General features: G+C 42.8%; 1 protein-coding gene across 1 annotated transcript; it reads left to right on the top strand.

Moving 5' to 3' along the window:
• Window positions 1-1,871: 1,871 nt before the first annotated feature.
• On the top strand, window positions 1,872-10,735 carry Glrx2 (glutaredoxin 2). Its single transcript, XM_038348870.2, has 4 exons — window positions 1,872-2,068; window positions 5,318-5,381; window positions 9,102-9,278; window positions 10,473-10,735. Exons 1-4 carry the CDS (start codon window positions 1,971-1,973, stop codon window positions 10,605-10,607), a joined length of 474 nt encoding a protein of 157 aa, XP_038204798.1. The 5' UTR covers window positions 1,872-1,970; the 3' UTR covers window positions 10,608-10,735.
• Window positions 10,736-11,173: the final 438 nt, after the last annotated feature.

Here is an 11,173-nt window from a genome sequence, read left to right as displayed (position 1 = left end):
TTTCTTTCTGTTTGTTTTTCAAGGCAGGGTTTCTCTGTGAAGCCCTGGCATTCCATCTGCAGACCAAGCTGGCCTCAAACCTGCCTGCCTCCCAAGATCCAGCACTGCCTGGCCCTAAAATCCTTCTTATATTGTTGAAGTCATCACTGTTGGTCCAAATTAAACACCCAAATGGCAGTTCTGGGGACAATGTCCTAACAGAAAAACTCGAAACAAGTGGGTAAACAAAAATCCAAATTCAGCTTGTCTTTACCAGGAAACTTCCTAAATCTTGCCTACTGTGGGCAAGGTATTCTAGTTCCCTGTCAATCTGAACAGCCTGTATCAGCTCAAAGGCCCCACCTGGCTGTCATTAAATTCTCCTGATTTTTACCTCATAGCCTTAGCTGTTTGATTCCCGATAGACTTTTCTTTCCAGCAATGGAGTGGTCCAGTTGGTGGTCTCACTACACCCACCCTGACAATCGCAAGTGTAGACAGAAGTATCATTTTTATAGCTATCTATGAAACACAGGAAGTTGGAAAATATTGGTCTGGTTTCAATATTTGCTAAAATTGGGCACAATGTGGTTAGTACTTGACTTCTGAGATTTGGTCCTGGAGATGGTTTCTCTATGACGCCCTCACTATCCTGGAACTCTCTCTGTAGACCAGGCTGACTTTGAACTCACAGAGTCTCTGCCTCCTGAGTGCTGGAATTAAAGTCATGAACCACCACCGCCTGGCTGCTTCTGAGAATAATTAAAAGAACAAATGCCACTAAAAATCCCATCTACAGAATGTTAACTTGTGCAAGAGGCACGGCTGCACATGTTATCCCAGTGTCTTGGAGATCGGGACAGCAGGAAGATAAGAAATTTGAGGGCAGCCTAGTACTAAACAGTGTATCTCTGGAGAGAAAGGGGAAGGCAATTATGTTGTAATACATTGTTTCACTTAATTGAGACAAAAGGTAAAATTGTACTTTAAAAGTTCTACTTCAAAACAAAATCACGGCAGCTTTACTAAGTAGTTATCTCTTGGTAAAATAAACTCTAAAATTATAGATCGCAAACTTTAACTTTAAAGGTAAATTTGGACTTATGAAAAAATATGTTTTGCTTATGAGAGGTATTTGTTTTTGTAGCAAATTTTCATTTTTTATGAATTAATGAAATATAGACCAAGTGATCCCTGGGATCAGCATGAGGGCTCAGCAAAGGTATGGATAGTTCCAACAACTTAGAACAATTTATAATTGTTACCATTTGACCTGTGGCTTTAACAGTTTCGGCGTCCTCTGTAAGTAAATGGCTGAGTGCCCCTGGATTTGTGAAGAGACGCACAAAGGGCTATTATTACCATCTCTGGGTGGCTTGGGCAGTTTGTCATCAGGAGCTGTGGCGGTCATGGCTGTCAAAGCCATGATGAAGTATCTCTGGGCTAGTTCGTTTCCCAATTTCAGTTAATCTTAAAAACACCATCTTAGGAAAGAAAGTTCAATATTAGATTGTCTTTGTCTTTTACTTTCTAAGTGTAAAATCCAACCTCCCTTTGGGCTCCTTATCAATAACTTTAAAATGACATTCCGGCCCTTCTTTCACACCATAAACCTGTCTGACAGGAGGCGGTGATTGTACTACCACCCACAGGTGAACAACGCCACCTTGCCTGGACTAATTTCCACGCAGCCTTTCTCAACCCTGAATGCCGGAGTGTGGGGCTCGGGAGAACTCGGCAGAGATCGGAAGAACTCGGCGAGCAGGTGAGCAGCTCTCTCTTTGGCCGAGGCTGCGCACCGGCAGGCTCGGGGGCGCGCGGGCTCAAGGGCGCGCGGGGAGGCGGGAAGCCGGGAAGGACAGCGGCTCCCCGAGCCCGGCGGTGGCGCGGGCAGCCCGGCGGGGCGGGGCGAGGCCGCGGGAGGGGCGGACTCCCGGCATCGTGGTCGCGCTCACCGGCTGCTCTCCCCGCGGCTGCCGGGACGCTTGGCCATGTCCTGGCGCAGCGCTAGTTCGGTGGGGAGGCGACTGGTGGCGAGCAGGAGCAGCTTGGCTTGGCGGCACAGCTCGGCTGGAGCTGCGGGCTCGGGGTACGCGGCGGGGCGGGCCTGCGTGGCCCGTGGGACCGTGCGGTAGTGTTAGTGTGGACCTTCCCCGGGAGCCCGAGCCGGGTTTGGGGGACAAATACCAGACGCTCTACTCGGAGCTTTACATACCCAGCTTTAGCTCAGTGTACACCCGGGGGACCATGACAAAGGTCTTCCCTGCTGTGGGAACTTTTTAAGCCAGTCGCTCTTGTTTTGATGCTACGTCTTATTTTGATGCTACCTCTTGGCTGTCCTGTCGCAGGAAGTGAACATGACTGTTGCTTCTAAATGGCCATGGTTTTGCAGCTAGTAACTCTGGCATCCTGTAGATGTGGTTTCTGGCTTGATGGCAGTGTTGCTTTGCTGGGCTCTCCTCCTTGGCATACCCTGGCCTGACACCCCAGCTGTGGTCGACCAGGTTTGGCCTAGGCGGCTATCAAGACTTCTCAGTCCCCGCTACAGTGCTTCCATTCCTCCACTGTCTTCCTGAGACTTCCTCTGAAAGCGCCAATCGCGTGACGTTAAGTTGTTGACAGGTCCTTAGAACTATTTCCTATTGGATATGTCGGGGTGTATCTATACTAGTGCTTGACTAGTATTGAGGCAAAGTGTTTATTGTGCATTTACTCGGTGCCTGCCCATTCTTTAATAGGAAAGCTCAAATAGAAACTGATGGGACTGCCTCAAGAAAGATAGGGGTACCTTTTTGGAACTTTTTCTCTGGCAGGGAAGGGAGTAATACTTCAGAATGTGCTTGCTTGGCCCTATCATTTTCTTAGAAGAGTTCATTTGCTGTAAATGCTGCCTAGGTTTGAGGAGGAGGTAAATGCTAGATTAGAGATCAAAACAAAATAAAACAAGTACTTTTTTTCAGAGTTGAAAACCCCAAATAGACTGGATTGATGCCATCCAGCACTCTTCCTGGCCAAGGCCACCTTATTTTCTCTACTGTTTTGGACTTGAGAAACTCAGCCAGCTTTTTTTTTTATTTTCTTTTCTTTTTCTCAGTGCTGCCTCCTCCAAATAGAACAGTCTTTCTGAGCCTCCCGCTTGCTCCTACCTTCTCTCCATCTGGTATAGGCACACACATGCTTTTGTTTTCTAGGTTTCCTTGTCAATCTGTTGGGGATCAATGAGAAACGCACATTTAGTTGCAGTGATTCTTGTCTCTAACTCATCTTTGTTGTAATGGGATGTGATGCTTGTTGCAACTTCTTTGAAGTTTTCCAGAATGACTGTGCAAAACAGAAATTCATCATCCAGGGGCACCACGCGCAGGAAAAGACTATTTAATGGGGATTCACTCAAACAGAACTATGATTTAAGAAATGCTTTGTTTGACTGGGGCCTTGAATTTTTAAATTTAAAATACCTTACTTTTATACTTAAACATGATTAAAGTTTCTATAAATATATCCACAAGGAATGAATTGCTTTTGTGAAAGGAGACATTTTTTTCTTTAATCCTAAGTATATTTTAAAGCTGGGCATGGTGATGCAGGCCTTTAATCCCAGCATCGGGAAGCAGAGGCATGAGGATCTCTGAGTTCTGAGTCAGCATGGTCTACATAGAGAGACCCTGTCTCAAAACAAAAAACAAAACCTCCCAAAACATAAAACAAACAAAAATCTTACAATAAAAATATTTTTAAAAACCATTTGTAGCCACGTGTGGTGGCACACATCTTTAACCCTAGTACTTGGAAGGCAGAGGTCAGTGGATCTCTGTGTTCAAAGCCAGCCTGGTCCACAAAGCAAGTTCCAGGACGTTGGGCTACCCAGAGAAACCCTATCTCAAAAACAAACAAAAAGATATTAGAAGTGATTTGGACTTTAAGTTCTGCATAACTCCTTAGATATTTGAGCAGTTCTCCTTTGCAGCACCTGCCTAACGAATGTTTTTGAGAGGTTAGTAGTTTACATTATGTCTAATTTGCTCCAAGAGTGTGGTCAGACCTTGCTAACCGATCAAGAAAAGTGAGTGAATGAGGTCTCAGACCCAATGGAAAGACTTGATGATGGTCTGTCTGTCCGCCCGCCCGCCCGTCCGTCCGTCCGTCCATCCATCCATCCATCCATCCATCCATCCATCCATCCATCCATCCATCCATCCATCTATCTATCTATCTATCTATCTATCTATCTATCTATCTATCTATCTATCTATCTATCATCTATCTACCATCTCTATCTGCCTACCTATCTACCCATCCACCTGTCTATCCGTTTGAGACAGGGTCTCTTTACATGTCCTGACTGTTCTGGAACTCACTGTGTAATCCAGGCAGTCCTCCACTCAGAGAGCTCCAGTGCTTCTGCGTTCCAAGTGCTGGGATCAAAGGTGTACGCCACCACACCTGACTCAAATGCTTCTTTTTTTCAGCTCTAGGTTTTGGATAACAAATGCTAAGGTAACGAAGGCCCCATATGCAGAAGTAAATAGTCATGTCAAGTATTATTGACATTTACTCTGTGTAAGATATGGTTCTGCTTTCTGTGTATATATACACCAGTCATTTAATCTTCACAACTCCCTTTAAGTGGGAGTCATCATTTTTCCTACTTGGTGGATGGAGAAACTGGGAACTATAGGATTAATGCATTGAAAACCTTTATTCCCTTAGTCTTTGTAGGGTCTTTGCTTCACAGTGTCCACAAAGGTTTTGTATATTTAAAAGTTATTGTTTTATTTATATGTATGTATGTTTATGTGAGTGTATGATGCAGATGTGCATGCTTGAAGAGACCAGAAGTGGACATCAGATCTCTTAAAGCTAGATTTCCAGCTTGTTGGTTATGAGCAAGGTGGATGTGGGTTCTGGGAATTGAACCTGGGTCTTCTGCAAGAGCAACAAATGCTTTTAATTGCTGAGTCATCTCTCCAGGTCCTCCCCCCCCCCCCCGACTTTTTTTATGTTTTCAGAAGAAATTCAAAACACATTTTAATGCCAGCCATCAGGGCTTCATTAGGGCGGAGTATCTGGTATTTGGTGATTATGAATTTACTTTTGAATAAGAGTGTACTCAACTTCACACATAGAGCTTGGTTTTATCAGGTGAAATTTATTGAAAGGCTACTTAGATAAGCAATGGTTCCTGTTGGTGTTAACAGACAAGTACTTTATTTGGTGCTGATGAACACTTTTCCCGCTTTGTGCATTTGGACATCCTTGTATTGAAGGTTGTCATCCACTGGAAACAAGGGGGTAGAGGGCACCTCACTCGCTGAGCTGGTATTTTTCTTTGTTTTAGGATGGGAAACAGCACATCCTCATCTGTAGGGAAGTCAGCATCTACGCCTGTGAACCAGATCCAAGTGAGTGATGGGGGCGATGGAGGGGTAGAACTGTCTCACACATTTAACACACTCACTCTGTGTCCAGGCTTGATCTACTTTGGGAAACAATTACTAAATCCATATTTATTTTAAAAATTATCCTTGTGACAAGTCATGTCAATTTTTTTTTGTTAAAATTTCTGGTTTCTTCTTTCTTCTTGTGTGAGAATGTGGTTTATGTGTGTGTGCTATACACATGCCTGTATGCATGTGTGGAGGCCAGAGCAGGGATGTCCAATATCCTGTTCTATCATTATCTGCTGCTGCCTTATTCCTTTGAGATGGTCTCTCTCACCCAATGTGGAGTTAGGCTGGTGGTCATTGAGCCCCACCCAGCAATTCCGTCTCTGTTCTCCCTCTCACCCCCACCTCCCATGCTGGGATTACAGGGCTGTATGCAGCCACAAATGGCTCTTCTCCTGCATGCTGGGGTCTGAATCAGGTCCTCATGATTGTGCAGGAAGCACTCTTATCTACAGAACCTTTTTTCTAAACCTTTCCTCTGACGTTTTCGAATCAACAGTTCTGGAGATTGTATCTAGGCTGTCCTGAACTGTTAGACAAATTTCTACCATCAAATTTCCTCTCTGTTCATCTTGTCTTTTTTTTGAGGAGGGTCTTCCCGAGTTGCCTAGGCTGGTTGTAAACTGTTCTAACTCAGACTACTTTTGAACTCGCAGTGTTGCTTTGACTTCTGCATAGCTAGCTGGGATTAGAGGTCTGTCCTGTCAGGGCTGGCTGAAATTTATTCTTTTTTTTTAAGTTTATATATTATTTTACACAAAAATATATTTAATAGCTTGTCATATAAAATGAAACATTTTAGTCAAAAGCAAGAAAAATGGTAGGGAATGACCTGTTTCTATAACTTTACAACAAATAGTTCTCTGAGATAGAAAAGGCAATATAAAATTTACTTAAGCGACCAAGATTTCTTACTGAATCCCTGATTGTCATTTTTGGCAACTTAGTCCAGCCTGGTGCAAGGCAGTGTGCTGTGTGGTTAGGAGGTCGGTGCTGTCTCTCATCGGAGCCTTGCTAACTGGAGGTATGTGCTCTGGCTCCTAGTAAGTAAGGAAACGCTATTAGCAACAGTTGCACACCTTCCCCATGTAGCCTAAGACCTTGTGTTTAAATGTATCTCTGAAAGGCTCTATCACCCTTTTCAAAGGTGTTTCTTCTATTAGGGAGGAGGGGGAGTAGATGACCACATACATCATATGTAAATTCATCTCCATAAAGTTTCCAAGTTCTGTTTTGTATTTTGAACTATGCCCATGGTAATGGTCAGATCATCTTATTCCAGAAAGGACTTCACACCGCAGTAAGCAACTTTTCAAAAATGTGCTTGTGCCTTCTTCCTTTTTCTGAAATTCATTTATTCTTAATGAAATCCATCTCTGAGGTTGAAATTTTTACTTATTTTTCATCATGCCTGCTCTAAGACTGTTGATACCTAAGAGTTAGAAGTTCAGAGCCAGGGTTATTGTGTGGTTTTGGCATGGGCAGCTGTTTAACAGCTTTCTGCCCTAACACAGAACCTACTGAGCAATAATCACCCATAAAATTATTCTCTTAGGGATACTATACATGATTATAGTCTCTTGTTTCTTTCTTTCGCTGCCAATCTTAATGAATTCTGCCTCAGGACGTTTGCGCTAAGCTGGATATGGTGCTGTCTTTTGCCTGCCATCCTAGCACTTGGGAAGCTGAAACAAGAGGAGAGAAAATTTCAGGCTCCTTTGGACAATACATCTGAGGTCCCTCTTTCTAAGCAAAAATGAAAACAAAAACAAAACCCTCAGAATTCCTCCTATATATGTTTTTTTTCTTTTCTTCAAGCTCATGAAGCGTATCTTCCCCTCCCCCCCCCCCACTATCTTCTACATGTATGTTGTTACTGCTTTGGACTGAGTGTGTAGCTCAATGGTTGGGCAAGAGCCTAGCATGTATGAGGTCCTGGGCTTTGCGCCCCAGCAGTGCACAGAATGAATCCGATTTTTTCTTAGTTAACCTCACTGTCTTTTGAATACAGCAGCAATGTGAGAAACTTCTTGTGCAGGGTATTCTCTATTTTATTTTTTTTATTTATTTATTATTTTTGTTTTTTTTTCGAGACAGGGTTTCTCTGTAGCTTTGAAGCCTATCCTGGAACTAGCTCTTGTAGACCAGGCTGGTCTCGAACTCACAGAGATCCGCCTGCCTCTGCCTCCCGAGTGCTGGGATTAAAGGCGTGCGCCACCACCGCCCGGCTGTATTCTCTATTTTAAAATACAAAGACAGCACCGTGAAACATTCAGTAAGGATTAGCTTGAACAACAATGAGGAGTGTTTGTGAGAATTCTGGCACTATCATCTTGAGGTCCACTCACTTTGGAATCTCTTTATTAGGGTTTCTGTGCCATGGGAGCACTCAGTGTGCTCATTGCTTCACATCCAAATGAGAGGCCTAGCGTGCCTCTAGCCTAAATAGCATGGTAGAAGATTACTGGCTTTGGGTGTGATGTGGAGTTTGAGGAAAGTACAAGCACCCTCTCAGGCTCAATTTTGTTATCTGTAAAACTGATTCATCAGTGCAGTATACTGTCTGGTGTGGCTGATCTTCCTGTGATAGAATTTTAACTACTTAGTAAGCAGGAAAAAGAACATAAAGTAGACCAACCTGCTCACATCTAGGAGATGACCCAGGATCCCTTGACCCCTCAGGGTGCCTATAAGTTCTGAAGCACTTTGTCTGGGTGTTGCACTTTGTGTTTTTGTCTTCGTCTGAAGTCCCTGATTATGCTGTGCCATGTAAGGACCACCCAGGCAGGTGCTCAGGTGCCGGACTTGTCCATTGAAAATCTGCGTGGATGCCAGTGCTGTCTGATGAACTTGTCTAAAGGACTTGGACATCAAGATAAAGAACACAAGAACACTTCATAGGCTGTGCAGACACATCCCAAAGGCCAGGCATTGTGGTGAAGGCCTGGAGAACACTGCAACCCAGGCTGCTATCACAGTCATTTTGAACATTGCTTATGATTTCAGCTTCAACCAGTGAACAAGTTTTTCTGGAAGTAGCTTTTCCAGGATCAGCTGGAAGGCATAGTTTACATCTTTTACTGTATGGAAATGGGGAAATGAGCTCTTGTTCACACCTGGGGATGCTGTGCATTTTAAGGAGAACTGACACATTATGAAAGTCATCAGTAAGCAGTAAACACCTCTTAAACATTTGAGAAGTATTATATAGATTAAGTGCCTGGACTCTAGGGCTGGATTTACCTGGACTCATATCTGTTTATTGACCAAGGACAGCTGACAGTTACTTATCTTCCCGTGCCTCAGTTTCTTCCCTTGAGCAGGTTAAATCCTACAGGATGGACCTATATTAAGACACTAACAGTGAAGTTGAAATGACTTTATAACATCGGGAATATGCAGGAGTGTTTCTCACTGGTATTTGTTCTTGATACTACTCTCAGGCACTATTTGGATACATTTTTGTTTCTAATGGCCAGCTTTTGGAAAAACGATATCCTCAGGTATTATTATAATATCTAATAATATTATAATAGATACCATAGATAGATGATAGGAACTTAATTGGAGCACAGAGTTGTGCTCTGCACTCCAAAATCAAATTCCTGCCACTAATTATGATTTCATTTCAAAAGGAAATATCTAAGATGAGAATGTTTTACTTTTTAATTTCAGGAAACAATTTCTAACAATTGTGTGGTGATTTTCTCAAAAACATCCTGTTCTTACTGTTCAATGGCCAAAAAGATTTTCCATGACATGAATGTCAACTATAAAGCTGTAGAATTGGATATGCTGGAATATGGTAGCCAGTTTCAAGATGCCCTTCATAAGATGACTGGAGAAAGAACTGTGAGTGTACCCCAAGCCCTGCTGCCCCTGGTGATAAGCTGGTGACATGCCAGTCCCTGGACACTAGACTTTCCTGCTAGAAACAGCAAACCTGGCATTTCTGTGGATCTCACATTGATAAAGAAATGGTAGATGTACAAAGAAACCAGGCTCATAGAATAGGAAATGGCATAGTTCATTTTAACTTTTATGTTTACCGTGTGTGTGTGTGTGTGTGTGTGTGAGAGAGAGAGAGAGAGAGAGAGAGAGAGAGAGAGAGAGAGAGAGAGAGAGAGGAGAGAGAGAGGAGAGGGTGGGAGAGGAGAGGGTGGGAGAGGGAGAGGGAGGGAGGAGGGGATGGATGGATGAGGCAGCTAATGTTGTCATGAATGCATGTCTGTGGAATATTAAGGTCCTTTTGGAGGTCTTTGCAAGGTAAAATTATCCTTCCCCTCTTGGACAGTACAGACTAATATCAGTCTCCAACCTCCTGTGCTTATCTGTGCTTAGTACTCTTTGTTCTAGCTTCTGGAAGTTTTTAATCTTTTCATGATATGAATAGTCAGAAAAATATTCATTGTTGCTACTGTCCTTATTTAAAGGTTTGTAGAAAACATTGGTAAACATGTAGAAAGGAACCATTTAAACATTATTAATACTTACCTAGCTTTCCCTCCGTTCCTCCCTCCTCCCTCCTCCCTTTCTGCTCAAGGACAGTTTTATTAGAGTTTAAAAGACAAACTCCTGGGTCAGGCGCGCTGAAAACCTCAGTAGCTGCCTGAAGGAGAAGAATGGAGGAGGAAAGGAAATAAAGCCACGCTGTTTAAGCCAGCACAGAGGTCAGACACATGGGAAACAATCAGCCATAGATGGGAAAGGAGGGAAGCACAAAGTGTCAGAAGAAAGTGTACTTAGGATCTGGCCTAAAGAAAGAGACAGATAAAAAAAAAAGTTGAGCCTTTCTGACTCAGCCCCCCGAAGTCAGGCAGACCCTGCTGAACCTCATGGTGGCTCATAGTGCTTGTCTTATTTTGTGTTTTAAAATTAAAGTGGTGTGTAGAAGGAAGGGCTTTAGAATTAGATTGTCTTGGATTTAAACCTGACCTCTTTTACTATTGCAGTTTTCGGCAAGTTGCTTTTCCTTATTTCTCTCCAAAATTGGACTGGTTCTGACCCTTACGATTAGGCCTCATTTAATTTTTGCTTATTCAACAGGTTCCAAGGATATTTGTCAACGGGACATTTATCGGAGGTGCAATGGACACTCACAGGCTTCACAAAGAAGGGAAATTGCTGCCACTGGTTCATCAGTGTAATTTAAAAAAAAGCAAGAGAAAAGAAGTTGAATGACTTGGTCGCTGTAACCAGTAAAGTGTTAGTTAATGCGCTCCCATGCTTTAATTGCTTGAGGATGTTTTAAGTGTGTATTGCCTTCATAAAGATGATTTAGAATAATGAATAAATTGCCATGGACCCCCCATCTTCCTCCTGGCCAGTTTTTGAGCACGAGATGGTTTGTGAAACTGAAAGGATGGAGTTCCATTGAAAGTTAAGATGTTTATAAAGGACTTATTCATGAACTTATAATGAAGAGGAAGTAAGCACTTGAAATTCTTACTCCCTTTGATATTCAGGGATTAATTTACATTCACTAGCTTTCAGGACTGATGTGTGGGTTCTCTAAAATTTAATGTGATGTAGATGTGCAGTAGGTTGGGATACCATGTCTTGCCAACCCTTCACGATCATCGGAGACCTTAAATATGTAGGACAGAATGAAGTTTATAGTTGGAAAACCAAACTGCTAATGACTTCATAGTTACAGGGATAAGAAAACATGTCTATTGGCAGAAGGCAAAAGGTTTCAATATAGTGAGAATGAAGTTTTCGAATAGTCCAGAAATGTTCCTTCATCA

This window comes from Arvicola amphibius, chromosome 12 (genome assembly GCF_903992535.2).
Source record: "Arvicola amphibius chromosome 12, mArvAmp1.2, whole genome shotgun sequence".
Classification (NCBI taxonomy): Eukaryota; Metazoa; Chordata; class Mammalia; order Rodentia; family Cricetidae; genus Arvicola; species Arvicola amphibius.
The sequence above is the reverse complement of the archived record's forward strand: the minus strand, read 5'-3'. Positions and strand labels throughout refer to the sequence as shown.